At 43.6% G+C, this 17,953-nt stretch overlaps 1 protein-coding gene across 1 annotated transcript in view; it reads right to left on the reverse strand.

The window, feature by feature from the left end:
* Nucleotides 1-13,888: 13,888 nt before the first annotated feature.
* The window catches only part of psmb5 (proteasome 20S subunit beta 5), a gene marked incomplete at its 5' end in the record, with an annotated part of 7,140 nt that continues 3,075 nt past the window's right edge, over nt 13,889-17,953 (reverse strand). The window contains 2 exons of the mRNA XM_034887404.1: nt 13,889-14,544; nt 17,617-17,923. Of these exons, the coding sequence (XP_034743295.1) occupies nt 14,261-14,544; nt 17,617-17,923 (591 nt within the window). The remainder of the gene's footprint in view (nt 14,545-17,616; nt 17,924-17,953) is intronic.

A 17,953-nucleotide genomic window follows, 5' to 3' on the forward strand; every position in this document is an offset into this window, starting at 1 on the left:
GTTTTCTCTTCCTAATAACAGTTTCAATTTTGGCCAATGAGAATGACAAAACTACAAAAATAATTTGTAATAAGCAGGGCATTTCCTTTACAGCTTCTTTCTTCATAGAAAGGGACCAAAGAGAACTGTGCTGTTGCCTTAAGGCCTCAGTGGTAGCTCTACCTGCTTTTGTGTCTCGAGTCACCTTGGCCTTGCTTTTACAGATAGCTAAGACCCTGCCGAGAGATGTTTGACTGACAGGTGAGCATGCAGCAGCCATCCACAAACACCGAGAGATTGACGTGTAAACATACAGACACACATATCCTAAGCCCACATGTGAACCGACAGGCACAAACACATGTACGCACACACACACGAGCCATAAGACAAATTCAGGCGCAGAGGGAGATAAACAGCATAAGCCTGAGGAGTGAAGTGATTGCCTCAGACACATGGCAAGAGTCAACTAGGAGAATAACAGAGGAGGAGGGGAGGGGAGGAGGGGGGGATGGCAAAGCAGACAGTCTGACAGGCATGCTGGACAATCACACAGATGGGCGTACTGACAGACCAGCAGGCAGGCAGACAGACAGACAGACAGACAGATTTTTTGCTATGCAAGCCCCTGCTGCCTTACCCTGATGTCAATATCGAAGATCGCAGAAGCACAGAAACAGCATAAAATGAAAAACAAACAGAATTTTTGACATTTTCAAAAATCCTCATTCACCTGCATAACCTTCATCAGCACAAAGCCTGTGTGTTTAAGATGCCGAGACAGTGATATTTGGTTTGGAGCGATGTCACAGATGTGATCACAGTCTCCTGAGTAAGAAAAAAGAGAATAGAAAATTCAGTGGCAGGACACTTTTTCAGAAGTTCTGCTTATTCAAATATTCATTAAAGGACAGAAAACAATGTAAAATACATGCATGGGATAAGAATCGTCCACTGCCTGTACATCTTTGCTTTTGTGTGGATGGTACAGGCTCTGTATGTATTTCTGTGTACATGTGTGTTTAAATTGGTATTAGGGACACACCTGGCAGAACAGACTGCGACTGGAGACCTCAGGTGTGGCGAGACAATGCAGAGGATGGAGGGAGAGAGAGAGAAACAAGGAGGTCACAGGGGTTGCTACAGGCACAGGGCCAACTGTATTCTAGTGGAAGACCATCAAAAACCCGGGCCCCCTCGATGCACAAGATGAAGCCACACGGAAAACAGGGAATGGCGGGCGTTGGTGCCGTCCACTTGTATGTACACAGCATGCACAGATGCTACCCTGCACACGCTCATACAACATCCACCAGATACAAACAAATTAGAGAAACGTCCACAGGCGAAGACAAGTGAGCAAAATGCATCCCACATGTTAACAAGCATGATAATGCTCGACAGTGTACCCTGCAGTTGCCACCATCAACTCTTCGCCGTTGCCTCAGCTAGTGCCTGGAGTCTTGGCAGCAGACGGCCAAAGGAAAGAGGAAGAAGAGGAGCAGTTGGGTTATGCAACTTCACATGCCGGTCATACGTCACGCTCTCTCCTGTCATCTGCTGCTTTAACCCTTCATTAATCCCACACAGCGTGTTTTAACCCCTCTTCGTCTGCGCCTGGCGAGCGCCGCAGCATCTCTCTCCTGAAATTCCCCACAGGGGCCATCAGGACCAATTAGGCAAGATAAAAGACTAAGCTGGAGCTGGGCCGCCAAATCACAGGTGGAGAGGAAAGATCATCAAGACTCAGGTGAGCAGCAAACAAGCCAAATGCAATTTAAGGCTGTTAAAAAAAAAAATAGTGATTGTGATATCATTTACAGATTGAAAGGAGGGACAGCAAATGAGAAGTGGAGCGAGCCAGGAGCTTCTTTAAGTGCCTTTCTTCTTCTTGGTTGCATTTGTTTACGAGAATAAGGCAGGGAACGATAACAAGCAAAAAGGTTAAGAATGAACAATGAGAGCATAAAAGGGTTTATATCTGTTTTGACAATGGATAATGGCTACAGTCTTGAAAAACTAGATTTATGAAAGGAAAAACTATACAAACAGAAGTGTTTTCTCACTCAGGTGAGAGAAACACTTTAATGTTTTATGTTCTGGGGCAGCGGCACCACTGCTTACTGTGGGGGAGAGACTGTAGAAATACACCTGAATAGTTTTACAAGGTTGTGTTGAAGAACAATGCAATGGCAGCAGCGAGACGCAGTAGTAAATATCCACAACAAGCATCTGTACAAGAAGACCCTCCCAAAGCAATGAGAAACCCCACTACTGAATAGTTAGATGAAGGGTATTGTAGTAACAAGCACTATAGGGATTACAGGCAAAGGCAAAGCAAAGACTAGGCTTACTCTGATATGTTTTAACAAGAGAAAAAAGGGAAGAAAATAGCAGAGCTGGCTTGGAAGGAACAGATGGGATGTAGAAGCAACAGAGCACAGACACAGCAAGAATTTCAACATCTGGTAAATACTACAATATCCTCTAAAAAAGGAGAAATTCAAAATGCAATACTGTCAGATCAAATGTATTACTATCAACAAGCAATGTAAATGAGTGTTGATGGAGTGAATTGTTTTGCTTTTAAGAAACATCAGACGTGCCCAATCCTAATAACACAATATACATCTATGCTGTACTGCGGTCAATTGAGGCCACTACTGGTTGAGTAACTGTTATATCTTTGTTTCTTTTATGATGCAATTTTACCTGTACAATATGCACATGTCAGTGTGAAATGATGAGCCTACACAGAAGCCTGTACTCTGATTCTGACGGGCCGACATCTGAACCAGATGTTTACCAGATTTTCCCTCTGTCTAGATTCGGCTACTTTTTAACGCAAACAAGAAATAGACACCAGCACAACAAATAAATAAACCCAGAAATCAAACGGACATTGCAAACAGGCACTTCTTCCCCACAGCAGATGTTTTGATGAGTCAGACCAAGAGAAGAACAGGTGAAAAAAATACAAATGGGCTCTGTTTCATTGAAGTGTCCCTGTAAGCCACTGCGGTGAGTCAGCACGTGCAAAATCCGAATCCTGGAACAGCTAAATGGAATGCAGCTCTTCTTAATGTTAGTAGTTTCACCTGCACTTCCCCTGCTGTGAAACAAAATATGTCCCCCTTCCCTCCCCCCCAGAGTGGACATTGTCCCACACAGGCATTACTACTAACATTAATGACAGCTGCATACCATTTATGTGTTCCATTTCTAGGGCTCTCCTATTGTGCACGCTGGCTCTCTGTAACGGCCCACTGACACAGTTCAATGAAATGAACCCCTTAATAGCATAACTAGGTCCACATGTGATGTTCCTGCTATGACAACATCCACAGTGAGAAAGGTGTGTAAAAATGTAAAACATGTTTTAGGGATTTTACCTTAAAGCTTCTCTAATCAATACTTTACACAAACGATGGCTCAAATGGCCATGTTAAATGTGAAAGGGGTTGTTTGTGGTAACAATGTGTGTGTAAGAGAGAGACAGAGTTCATGTCGTTAAGGAAGGGGTCTTGTTTTGCTGCAATTCAACAATAATGAACACCATTTGGAACGATTCGTCTGTCCATTCAGTCTGGATCTTTCCACTACTGTGGCCAAGGGAGAAAGAAAGCACTCTGGACAGCTCCCTAGCCGCAGCTGCTCCCGGCAGCAGGATCAGCACCTTGGAGAGCAGCACAGCGCCCGGTCCTGTGCCTCAGTCCTGACGGTTGTGCTACTATAATGCTATGTTTGAGCCGTGCGGATTAGCTCACATAAAGGTGATTGATTAAAAAATGTGACTCGTGCCTCACTAGTAGGTAGCAAATGGGGTCAAGCAACAAAGAGAGAGAAAGAGAGACTGGGGATGGATGTGCTCACAGCAGCCAGCTTTTGGCAATTTGGCAATTCTGAAATCAAACCTGGCTTGTCTGCCCTCAGACGTTAATGAAGAACAAAACAGAGTTAAAAGGAGATTGAGTATTGGACTTACATTCTTCAAATAAAGGCTACTGTTGCTCTGTGCTTGTTTCTCCCGCTGAGAAGGATTAAACGCTGAGCTGTGTCTCAACTATATAATGCATACTAATTATAACATAGATTTGACTTTGTACTGCATCAACACTGAAAGACTAAATTATGAACTGTATACTGACATTTGTTTTAGTGTGCATATTAAATTTGCTTGATTTTTGAGTGTGCAGTTGATGGATAGATGGATAAATGAAATGCACAAAGAAAAAGAGGAGCTGCTCACAATTGGAAAACAAAAACTTGAACAAATTGCAGATATGTCAAGACAGCTCCAGGAGTATAACTGTAAATTCTTTTAAAAGAAAAAGTGCTTTCTGTTAATTATCATTTTAATTAGCAAATGCATTTTTAATAACATTAGCTGGTTTTCCCTACTACAGCATATTGTAGTACAAGTGTAGCCAACCACGTGCTGCAGGTTTTCGTTTCAACCAAAGACCCACTAATTAGCATCCGTCAGGTAGAGGGGAAGAACTCATCAGCACAGTCACCTGCTGAGGGGATCTGTTGGAATGAAAGCCTGCAGACTTTTGGCTCTCTGTGGCTTATGGTAGGCCACCCCTGTGACAGTACATATCACTGAATGATCAGTCTGCAATGGGCTCGGTCCCAATACTCACCCTCATTTCAAAGTCACCTTGATTTGAAGTGGCACCCTATTTAGAGCCATGTGGACTTTACGTGTGACCGACACACGCAGCATCCCCTCAGAGTCCGGTGGGCTGAACAGAAAATATAAAGATCAAATCAAGTCTAACAAGAAGAATCTTGTCTTTGTCACAGCCTGTGCTGTAGCTCTGTGTTGAGTTGTTTGTCTCTTCCTTTTTTCTGTTGTCTGTTGTGGGTGTGTCTTGCACATGGACTCCAGAGACTCAACGCCAGATTATTGTATTGGTATTGTACCTCAGGCCAACAAAATCGGTGTGTATTATTCTCCTGTTGCAGCTACTCATTGCTTGTCTTCAGTGTAACCTCCTTTTAGTTTTATCTTCTCCAAAGATTGCCGCGTCTGTCTGGATCTGTTCATTCCCACCTGGATCTTCCACTCTTCTTTTGAATACCTGGTAGCCGCCATCTTCACCCTTCCTGTCACCTGCTCACCCCACACACGCTCTGGTTGCATGTTTTTTAAATAAATCCTGTTCCTTTTTACTCCATCTACCATGCTCTGTTTCCGCACCTGAGTCCTCCTCTACCCCGCCGTATCAGCTTTCCTGAGAAAACCCTCTAGTTATGAAGAGAGAACTTTAACGTTATTACAAGGTATTTTGACAATGATTACATTTTTGTATCCTTGATAATACACTGTGCTAAAATCTCTTGGGAAGGTAGAGGAAAGGAAATGCAGTAATGTCCCTTCTAATCAATGCTCACTGCTTTCTACAGTACATTCTGGGACTTCACTCAGTTGGACATCAAGTGCAGTGGAGCGATTTTGGCTTTGGAAATAAGCTGACTCTCTGGGCAGTTCACTTACTGAGTTGAAAAAGGGACCACTTTTTTTCTTGTATTGTATTTTCAATGGGACTGTTTTTTCATTCCAATAGAAACTATTCACAGTGAGGTTTGCAGATAATTCAATGTAACCAAGATAGACCATTCTTTCTTTTTTCTAGTAGCACAAACAACATTTCAACTCTGTTTCAGTGAGGTAGAAGCATACGATGTCTCAGATCATCAGCAGAGTGGACTTTTTTTGTAATTTGGATGAACTGAGCCTTGAATAGCCGATCACATCCAGTTTAATCTCAAACTACCGACATCTATGCTGCTGTGTAGCCAACCATTGTTCGAACCCACACAACTTTACAGTGAAATGTAAAATGATCCCCAAGACATTGTAAATATTTCCATTTGATGTAAAGCCAATAGAGCTACATGTTTGAATTCCTTTAGTAGGAAACTCTCGACAGTAGCAGTCGGTGTGGAGTTGTGAAAAGGAGGTTAAGGTATGTCATTAGGGTCATTAGGTGGGCACCCTGCTCCATTGACGTTTCGCTGATTAAAGCCCACGACGTCTTCAGAGGGCTCAACAGTGTACCCAGCGTCCCAGGTACACCCCCTCCATGCCATACCATACCATAACATTTCCCTTCTAGGCCCTGCATGGCAGGGGCGTTCTCCTCCCTGAGTCGGGACTAAGCCTGAACCTATACCCTCTGTTTCTACCTGGCTGCCCGGTTGGGGTCCTTACGCTTGATCCAGAGCCAGTTACTGCTTTTTTTGACAGCACTCAACATGGAATTGATGACCTGTTGGAGAGTGACCCTTCACCCCTATAACACCTGTCATGCTGCCAACCATTGTTCAACCCAACACAACTTTAGAGTGAAATGTAAGATGATGCCCAAGACGTTGTGAATATTTTAATTTGATGGGCTAGTCAAAACATTTTGGAGTCTTGGGCTTTTAATATTTCACTTATTAAATATGAATGAGTAAAGAGTTGGAATAAGCCAGTACAGAGTATGTATGATAGCGTCAGACAGTGATGAATAACATTATTTTCCCAAGTTTAAAGGGAATCTCCATCGAATTTACACATCAAGGGCAGTTTACTTGGGGAGTAGTGCTACATATGTGAAAGAAAGTTGTAGAAAGCCTTTTGTGGCTCCAGAGGGAGATGCAGGAAATCTGATCATTTGCCTTAAAGCTCTAGTGTGTAGTTTGTGTCGCCCTCATGAGGAATTTTAAGTAATGACAACAAAATTGTCTGCGCTATGTAGCCTAGGAGGACACAGAGCATTAAAAAAACATGATGGACTCTTCAGAAGTAGTCATTATCTTCACTCTGGTTTCTGCGTGCAAATGTCGCCAGACAACACAATCTTCTGAACAGAACCGTACTGAGAAATACAGAGAGAGTTGTGTGGGGCTAGCTTTGAAGCAACTCATTTGGCAATGGCTCGAATGTAACCGACGTTCATTAATATCAAAAAGTTAGGCACTAAAGTTTCAAGTGATGTCACATGAGTCACATTGCGGCAAGTTTGGAATTGAAAATAACAAAATCTGGGGGTTTGGTGAAAGAAGTGATGCACCTCAATGTTACATTGGCTTCTACTAGCATAACCCACATCTCCAGTTCCAAACTGTCTGCAAACTAGTTGCATTGTGGGTCATGTAGGTATATGTTTTTTACAAGGAAAAAGAATGCAGTATGTACAAATTCCCAATATCTCTGGTTCTGCTGAATCAATTTTGATCTTTTTAATTGTTCATTGGAAGTCTGATGGGGTTATTTGAGTGCAAAGTTACATCAGTGGAGTACACTTTTAAATTAACTCAAGGAGATCGAAAAGGGGGAAAGTGGATTTTAAGGGGTGCAAGTATGCTGTGTGCAAGTTCTGTTTTAAAAGAGAGATCGGGTAAACATTTACACCACAACATTAAGTTCTGTGTTGGAATTGCATTTCATTTCACGAGTGTAGATACAGATGGGGAAGCATCGAGAGTGAAGGTGGATGATAAAAGTTGTACACAGCATTAGATTGAGCTTGCACCACTTGCATTTCAGCAATAAATGCAGTGGTGGTAGTAAGTCACTTGGAGCGGAGGCAAACCAGAGTCAGCTGCAGTGCAGGTGATTCTGGTTGTGGTTCAGGTAGCGTGAAGTGCTGGGACTCACTAGCTAGAGCTAAAATCAAAGGGAATTTGTATACCATAGACCTGTCATAGATATAGAATATAGAATTGGTTCAGTTTGAGAAACATGAATCAGTTAAGCAAAAATATTCATCCTTCTTATTAAATAATTCCACACAGTTACCCACACATACCTACCTGCACACATACACTCTCCCACAACAAGTATCTGACTGTGCCTCACTGCATCTCAGAGTTTCACCTATCTTCTTATCCCTACAAATCAACATTTACAACTGGAGAGTCCTCTTTAAATAAAGCATGCATCTCTACATGGTCACAGCAGGGCTGAGTAGCAGGTGCTACGCCATCATTGTGCCCAGCGAGAAAGAGGCTGCTCTGCTGTTACTGCAGAGGGCTGCTGCATGAGCTGGCTGCAGACAAAGGCCTTGGAGAGGCACCGGGGAGAGAATGCACCATTCAACTGAATCATCAAGGCTATCAATGTAATGAGAGCAGATCCATCCTGAAAAAAAAAATAGGAAAGGAGGGGGACGAGGCAGTGAGTGAGATGGAGGAATGGTGGGAGGGATAATGGGGAAAGTAAAGAGAAGAGGGTGGAAAGTGGAGAAAATGGGATGTAGATATAGAATAGGAGGTTCTTGATAGAGGGATAGATGGTAAACGGAATAAGACCAATGGGAAAAATTGGGAATGGTGGCAAATGCTAAAGGAGACTTAGCTCAGCAAACAAACCTTTACTTTCCACCAAAGTGCTTACTGTGTATGATACATCAGAGGCTGAATAACTCAAAAGAGGCCAACTGCTGGACACTCAAGGCATCTGCACTCAACCGTCAAGGGAAAAAACATGGCATAATATGGCAGGTAGAAGAAAGGATGACAAGATAGTAGGGCATACCAAAAGACAGGCAATGAATAAAAGATAGAACAATTTACCTTAATCTCCTTTGTACTGCAACTAGGAACAATATCAACTAGTAAGAATGTCTCTAATTTATTTTAAACGTTGTTAATAGCAAGGTCCTGATATTTAATTAAAATGCCATTTCCATGATTTAGTCCATTAGCTTCTCATTCTCATAACACCATCGCCTCTGTCTTTTCCACAGCAGTGACAACCTGGGCTATTGTTTGCGATCAGAGAAGCTGAACTTCAAAGAGGTCATTACTCATTTCTGGCATTCGTCTCGGCTCCGGAAGAGAAAGTAATAAATTATTTCTCTGACACATAATCCCAGTGCCAAAGCTGTGTCAATCACTTCGTAGTCACTCCCGGCCCCTTCACGTCAGTTCCGTCACGTCCGGCCCAGCGGATCATCTATCAGTGGGTGATCGTCCGTTTGGACGGGCACCCTCTGTTATTAGCCTCACTTCTTGGGCCCCCAGCTGAATTACAATTGCAGAGTCAGTGAAGAGCCAGGAAGCTGAAAGGGCTGAGTCTGGGTAACAAGCTCTGGGCTCTGTAATTAATGCCTCCATTTCCCTGTTAGTATTGTTAGTGGGGATGTGGCATTGATCAGAGTGAGCTCAGGCCGGAGGGAAGCGGGCAATAGGCTGAGGGAACTGCAGGGGGGGGATTAAGTCAAAATGTGGAACAGAAATAGGGATGGAGGGGTATAAGAGATGGTGAATGAGAAAAGAGGGGGGGGGGGCTCAACGCCTGGCAGAGTTGTTCCTCTTGAGATGAGTCTTCCGCTGGGGCCAGCAACTCTTGTCGAAAAGCCTGCAGCCCTGAGAGACACTTCAAACCAATAAAAAGCACACTGTAGTTTTGCACTCCTCTTTTAAAAGTGTACAGCAGAGACATCCAGAGGGAAAATAATGTGGAATCGAAAGCTGAATTTTATAGTGTAGATGTACCGCATACCTGTCAGTGATTCAAGAAAATGACAACCGCCACAGCCTACAATTTAAAATTCCAACAAATAAGTTATGGAAGCAAAGTAAAGCGTTATCACCCACTGTGTAAGGTCAGGCAAAAGACAAACAACACCCCATAATGGTACGTCACCTAAACAAATGTAAGTGCTCACATAACCAGAACTGAATTGCCACTAAAATAGCAAGAAGTCGGTGGAAAAGCAAATTGATAGCGCGAAACAACAAAATCCTAAATTCACTTTTCTTCATCCCGAGGGGCTTAGTCACCACATATTAAAGGACGCAGTGCAAATAAATAAATAAAAAGCCAGGAGCCACATGGGAGTAAGTGAAGTGACCGTGGCAGCCACCATCGCTCTTACTGCCACGTCTTTAGCTGTAGTCTCCCTGACCCTGTCTGTGTTTGCCTGGGAGGCAAGGCCTGGCGCTGTTGACGATAAAACAAACAGACAGGCCCCATTTATACAGTCAGGTGTCATGACAAGGGATAAACAGACGGCCGCTTCGGGCCTCTTGAGGCAGTCTGCACAAATAGTAGGGGCTATCATCATACTCATCCTCACCATCACCCTTATGATCATCATCATCAAGAGCAGCAATAGTGGTATTGGCAAAAGCTCCTAGGTGCCTGCTGGGAAGTGGACAAACGAGAACAGACTCAGATTGGACAAAACTCAAGGGCTGCACTGTTTACTGCCGGGCTGTACTCATTCGTGTCACTGAATTAATCGAGTCACAAAAAAGCAAGCAATTGCCAAAAACATTGCTGGGGAAGAGGGTGTTTGCAGGAAAAAAAGAACAGTCTCGAGTAGAGCGAGGCGGCAGTGGCAAGCACGCTGCGGGAATGACAAGAGTGTGGCTGTCATCGCGAGGGATGAAAAACAGCACCTCTCAGACGAGGCGAGGCAGCGGCTGCCTCTTGCGCCAGCGAGGAAGAGGATGCGCAGGGACCACAAACGCAATTATCTTCACGCCAGCTTTGTTGTTTGTCAGAACTGGCACGCATCTAAGGACTTGGGTGTACTGATTATATTACACCCGGATAGCCTTTGGGGTGGACAAGAGGCAGACAGCCGGGAGTCATTACCCAAACCAAATAGACTTCTCATTTGTTTTTCCATCAGGGTAAAAAGGATCAACAGGAATAAATAATGGCTGATACTCAATCACCAAATGCGCGCACCTTTGCAATGGGTGTTTTTCCTTGTGAAGATCCAATTATAAAGTCTGAGCACCAAATCCTGAGAAATAACGCCTCACATGCGAGGTGTGTGCGAATCCGGTTGTCCGGGCACCAAGAGGACTGTGTTCAGATAGGATCTGGTGTCTGGGACTGGAAACACATATGACCACCTGACAGATGGCATAATGTGGGCGTAGGGGTTATTTTCTCACAGTGTGAAAATCATCCTGCTGGCACCTTAAAACATCACTAGCTGATCTTTTTCATAGCTATTTGTCTAATTTAGGCACAAAAAAAGAAAGCTATTTTCTTTATTCTGTCACATCGCCCCATAGTGTCACCATCTTGCTTCGAGTGTAAAGCTTTGTGGAAATATTCTAAAAGCTGATACTTACTAGAAGTTACACCTGTTGACAACCTGCAATCTCCCTAACCAGTGCCACTGGCAGCACCCTGCCTACTGTCTGCTGGTCCAATGCCAAGGTCACACTCACCAACAGGATGGGTGAGTCCAAACATGGCAAAAAAAAAAAACACAGGTGAGAAGTATTTCCTCTATACATGACTAGATGGGCCAAAGAGGCAGACTGGAACAGCCACTCAGAAACTACAGGTTTAAAAATCTAAATCCACACAACAAAATCGTATCACCAAAATAAGAGCTAGGCTACTTAAAGGAGAATTCCGGTCGATTCCAACATGTAGCTCTGTTTTTTGTACATTTGGAGTGCTGTCAGTAGAGAGAAAAATGAAACCAATCGGTGCTGCCTACACCGTGTTATCCTCCTGCTGGAGTTAGTACCCAACAGGTTTAAACAGGGCAACTTTTAAACGTGTTTTTAGCCTCTTAACATGTTCAAAATGTCATTAAAAGTGCCTACCCATGTGCAGTGATTCCTTTTGAGTGAACACAGTGAAACTAACTGCAAGTGCTGTGACAGAAATGCATGAAAGTTGTACTAATTCAGCTGTTTAGTTCCTGCGTTGAGGGTCGTTAGAGAGCTTAGGGATCGTCTACAAACTACATTACAGAAAAGAGATAAAACTAAATATGTAGGCTATCAATTTAATGATTAAAGAAGGTAGTGTCTCTAAACTTTCCTCAATTATAACTTGTCTCATGCTAGGTGTACTACAGCACTTACTTTTCTTTTTTAAAAGCATATGCTTGTTTTTGAAAATTTGTTTCTTTGTTGTAGTTTGTAGACGGTCCCGAAGCACTCTTTGCAGTATTAACACAAGAGCTAAACACAGCTGAATTGGCACAACTTTCCTGCATTTCTGTCACATCTATTGCAGTCAGATTTACGGTGTTCACTCAGAAGGAATCACTACAAATCGGTAGGCACTTTAAATGACATTTTAAACATGTTAAGAGGCTAAAAAACATGTTTAAAACTTGCCTCGTTTAAGCCTGTTGGGTGCTAACGGTAGCATGTTTCTCTCTTTACTGACAGCACTCCAAATTTACAAACAACAGAGGTACGTGTTGGATCGACCAGAATTCTCCTTTCATAGTTCGATATGCTTCAGACGACCAAGCTGGTCCCAAGTGTCTTCTGAGCACGTCTAGAGGCAAGAGTGTTTATTGATAAGTTCCACTAGATGGAAAAGGGGTTTCAATAAAGTCTGTATGATTCTTCCTCTTGGGACCCTGACCGTCGGTACAAAGTTACATAGCAATCCATCTAATAAGCTGTTGACTCAGTGTTGAGCAAAGTGGTGAACTGGTGGACCAAACGACTACACACTGCCATACATGGGCAGCTAGCATGGCTACAAAGTGACTGCAGAAGTTAGAAATGAAAAAAATAAACATGAAGAGAAACATTTTCTTAACTCTCACACCTAGACATGTTTCAAAAATTGTTGCGTCCCCCATTACCAAATTCAGATAAGTGTGTTTGAAGTGAAAGGGGTTTCTGAGGCTGTTTGGCAAAGCATACTAATGCCTTTAACCTAAAAGCTTTTAACCCAATGAACAAAAATAAGAAATGAGCACCTAATCCTCCTATGCTTCTCCTCTTGTTGTTCCAAGACCTGGAACACAAACATGACAGAGCCTCTGACATCAGAGCTTGTAGATTTTGGATTAACTTGCCTAAAGAGAGATCAGGGCAGAAAAATGTATTTCTTTTAACGTGATCACTTCCATCTTATACAGAAGGGATGTTTATGAATGCGTTGGTTGCTTGTGTAATGTGGTGCAGATAAAACCCTGAAATAAAAATAGGATTAAGACTTTTATGGACTAAAACTGCAGCCCCTAAAAGCTCAAGGCAAGGCTTCCTACTTTATGACAATGCGATCTGTTGGATACTTGATGGTGCTCCGGGACCTAGTCTTTATTCACTATACTGAGTATATAATGTAGAGGCATGTTCAGTACATTAGTGAAGTCACTCCTTTATCTCCTTAACCCAGCAGGATGGTTAAATCTTCTACAAACCCTTCATGCTTTTATCAACATTTGCTCCATTTTAGCACATCTCCTGGCACATGCAAAGTCACTGTCAGTTCCTGATGGTGCTATTCCCATCACTTCATTTACCAAGAGTAGCATCACAGACAAGGCACGCTCATTTCTATTCCATCTGCTAACTAGTCCCCTCTGAAACTAGTTTTTAACCACAAACTGAAAGTGCTCCGGCTTAAGAAACCTACCCCGTCCCTTCTATTAGTGTTTATTCCCCAAACATAAAAACCGCTGGAGGGGCACACACTGCTAGCGCAGGTCGTAACATTGTAAAACATCATGGCAGGGTGGCACACAACATCGCACATTGAGAAGCGGAGTGTGTCGGATAGGAATTAAAGAATAAATTTCCTCTTCCAATTAAAAGACGTATTTGTGCAATGTGAGCGAAGGAAGGGAACATTATCAATGCGGGGAAGAAAACACACCGTTACAACTCAGGAGGCACAATTACTGAGGCTGGTGGTTACAATTAAATGGTGCTATTTAGACAGTGCTACTTCCTGCTAATAAACGCAGAACATATAGAAGAGACAAAGCAGGCTTTGGATGTACCTCCCAATCCCGACAGCTGGGGGAACAGATGACTAAAATGTAAACACACCGTGGTAAAATCACTACATCAAAGGACGATGAGGCTACAAGACTATGCATTTACATAAAGAGTAAATTCTGAGTAATACAGCCTTAAAAAAAAAAATAAAAATAAAGAAAAAAAGAACGAAAAACAAGGCTCTTGAAAAAAAGAACATCACAGGTTTTATTGAGAAATATGTAGTTTTCCAGGGTAGGATCCAAATTAAATGCATGTAGGGCAAGCACCACACTACTCCCACACTGAATTAAAGCATGTTTGAGTCATCGGCCCCTTCTCTGCAGCCCCTCAAAACATACTCTGCGCAGGGTAAGTGAAGCTCACTGACATTGTTAAAATGTAATTTTCAAAGTAATGTGAGTGAAAATCAATCGGCACATCAGTCCTTTTTATTTATGTGTCAACCCTACCGACATTTTAGAACATCTTTAACATTAGATAGCAGAATAAACTTCTAAACAGACGTATTCTCCCCCACTTCGTGGCCCCTTTGTGCTCTTGACTTTCATGACTATGCCTGATCCTTGTACTGCTGGTGCAGCATGAGCACATCCTCTTGGGAGACCCTGGTCCAGCCCTCGCTGTGGACGTGGTACAGGTTGACTTGCCCTCCGCTGTAGGCGTCACGGTATGTGGCCTGGTAGATGGCGCGGCGGCCCAGCTCGCAGGCCTCCTCCACAGTTAGGTCCTGCCGCAGGCCACTGTCCATCACACCGTAGGCGTACATGGAGCCTGAGCCCACGGCAAACAGGTCGCCACACACCCGGTTCCCCTCGGAGTCAACATAGTACAGCCCTGAGGACGAAGGACAAAAGCCAGGTCAAAAGGGTTGGAAGGCAAAAGGAGGCCAAAAGAAACTGTGATAGGGAGTAGTGTTCGACGAAAAAAAGACAAACATCCTTCATTCTCCCGACTTAGGTTTTGAGCTTTGTCAGGAAAACTGAGATGGTGTACATCTAATACTGCCGCTCTCACACAAACAAGCCATGTCCTCAAGACAGAATATGAACAGCTGCAACATCTCCAAGTGAAGTAAGGCTGGCAGATATGAACAGCTGCATCCCCTTCATGTAAAACAAAGTCGGCACGGGCCACCTGCCCAGGGGTCCTGCTCTGGCCCTTATTGATCTCTGCAAACACACCAAAAATTAACTATCGACCCCCATCCCGGGCTGTACAGGTAACTGCACCTCAAGAGCAAGGACAAACAACAAAACAAAAAAAAACTGCGCACGCACATCCTGTGGACATGACGAGTATAGCGCTCATATCCTTCCACACATGCGCACTCACCCCGCAACTACCTGACAAACATGCGACTCAACGTGCACTGCAGACTCACAATGCTCTGACAGATCTGTGAGGGAAAGGTTTGCGCCACACCACGCTTTGTGGACACATGCAAGACATTTTGTTCCGCGCCATGACACACTCGCTAGGCCTGAACCCAGAGTGACGTGGAACGGGTGACTAGCACCAGCCTGTGTGCTCGCCCACAACCAGCCTGCAGATGGTAAAAAGACAGCCTGCGAAAAGGCATGTTTTGCATAGCGCTTCACAAAAGCAAAACCTGTGAAAAATATACTTGCACAGAAAGAAACGCAGGGACATGCATATAAAATTGCCATATATATCCAGAACCATCGCTCATCTCCCATATTAAAAAACACTTCAAATGCCCTCAGATTGCACATCCCTGCTTGCAGAGTTCCTCGGCTAAACTAGTGACAGTCTATTAGGGATAGAGAGCCACTTGCTTTCCTGAAAAAAGAAGCTTACCATTGCTTTCAACTGGCAAATTGCAGCTTCCTCAGCCTGTCGTTAACTCGCCATGATAATCATCCAGTGCCTGTCTATGCATGGGGGCAATTTGCCATTGTGAGACCTGTCTGTTCCTCTTGAAAACTGTGAGGGATTCGTTAAAAACATAATAGGCAGGGAGATAGAGTTGTAAAGGCGGCCTCTTATGTTGAGTAGCACAGTTGACGGAGGTGGTTGAGTACTCTTTTAGGAGGTCCCAGTATAGAAGCACAGCAGCACAAAAAGACACTTCCCACATCAATTCCTTTTCAAACACACCTGGGCCTTTGTAGAGCCAAATCATGCCATATTGCTTATTGGTCTAAAACACTGACGCATGAAGGCGGCAATGAGTGCTAAGAAAAAATAAATAAATCATGAATCCCACTTAAAGCGGAAGCGGGGGGAACGTTGCCTGGATGGTGGAGCCTTGCGGCAGTGGCGGCCAAGAGAAACTCCCTCCACTCTGTCAATTCACTGACAGGTGCTTAAGGAGTCGGTGCACCTGGTTGGACTGACAGCTTTTAGAGGTAGGAGAGGAGAACGGTGCGGTGAAGGGTGGCAAGCATCAAATGGGTCATTGTCTGTCCGTCATCTATCCTTTCCACTACAATTCACCACTGGATCAGGAGTGAAAAAAGAGCAGCAGTTGAACAGAGGCGAAAAAAAATATTACATCACTCTCTTGGGAGTGGTTGTAAACTGACTGCCACATGGGTCTTCTCTGAAGAGGTCCCATGTCATACAATTCTGGGCTTGTTTCATGGGGCTGCATCCCATTTAATCACAAATCAGCCTCTGCAAACACTTCACGTCCTTGTAGGGAGAAGTCAACTATGGTCTCTTTTCTCTGTCAAAAGCGAAGCCTCTATTAAGTTTTTAAGAATTAACTATACTGATTACAACTGTCATAACACACATTTGATGTTACAACATAGAGTCGTATTTGACAAGCTCCTCAACATAGCTTTTATTTAATTTATTTAGCTTGCAGCTTAAGACTCTCCATTAGGGGAATAAGTGCTCTTGACATGATTGTAGCCAGCTAATGAGCTTCTCTTCTAATCACGATTGATTTAATTTACATGACATTTACCTAGCCATTCAATCATTGGCATTGTGGGGGCCATGGCAAAGCTCCTACACCTATTGAACTTATACAGGGATCATTATTTCCCCAATTGATTGCACAGAATTTAACATGTCATTTATGTTTGTTGGCATATGGGCGGGATGTCATTGTTCACACAGCCCTCTCTGCTTTTTCCGACAAAGCCGCCATCGATCGCAGCAGTATGGGCATTATACATGCGACCCAATTGTCGGAGGCTGGGACCCAGCGTCCATCATCCCACCGCGCTCTCGCTGGCCCGCAGTCCCAGTCTCATCGATTTCCCATTACTGTGTCACTGTGGCGGCCTCCTTAAGCACACCTTCTGTGATGTACGGCTAGACATTGTGTGGCATTCAAAAGACAAGGTGTAAGGTACAAAGAGGGGCAGAGCATGAGAGAGGCTGCAGTACCATCTAGTGGATAACTCTGGGAACTACAGCTGTACTTACACTTCATCCAAAAAGCGCATGTAACTGGAAAACCATAGGAATTGTCAATTCTGTACACAAAGCATTATTTAATTTTATAGGTTAAAAAAAAAACATGGAGAATTGCCTTTGAATGATCTAACTTTGCTTTCATTCTGAGGTTTACAAACCAATTGCCAGAAAATAATCTTCAGCTTAATCAATGAAAATAGTTGTTAGTTGCAACAAAAAAGTATTTTATTCTAGAACACACAAACTATATGTAGTTGTATGTGTGGTTTTAAATCGGATTTCACATTGCAAACCTCTTCTGTTGCCCTTGTACAACATCTTTTTAAAGTTAAAGTTCATCAGACTAGAATATATTCTAAAGAAAGGTTTGTAGAAGTGAATTGTTAAAGTGGCTCTTTACATCAATACTAAACCTAGACAATCAACTTTGTTGGCCGTTATTGTTTTTTTCTACAAATAGAAATCTAATTTTGGCACACAGACCATGCGTAAGTATATCGCTGTTGTATTTACCTGGGCCTCTCTTGTCCCAGCCACACACCATGGTTCCCATGCTGAGTCCCATGCCCTTGTACTGGTACACCATGTTAGCAAGCAGCTTGGAGGCTGCCGCCACAGAGATGCGCTCCTTGTTGCGTAGCTCGTAGATGCGGCACTGGCGGGCCAGCAGGCGCTCCCAAAAGCTGCAGTCTGCAGCTCCTCCAGCCATGGTACCCAGCAGGTAGGGGTTGATCTCTATCACCTTCTTCACTGTCTGCGAGGCAATGTAGGCGCCTGCTGTGGCCCGAGAGTCAACCGCTACAATAACGCCATGCTGGAACTGAGAAGGGAAACAGCAGGGGAGCAGGAG

Source organism: Etheostoma cragini, chromosome 12, assembly GCF_013103735.1.
Source record: "Etheostoma cragini isolate CJK2018 chromosome 12, CSU_Ecrag_1.0, whole genome shotgun sequence".
In the NCBI taxonomy this organism is placed as follows: Eukaryota; Metazoa; Chordata; class Actinopteri; order Perciformes; family Percidae; genus Etheostoma; species Etheostoma cragini.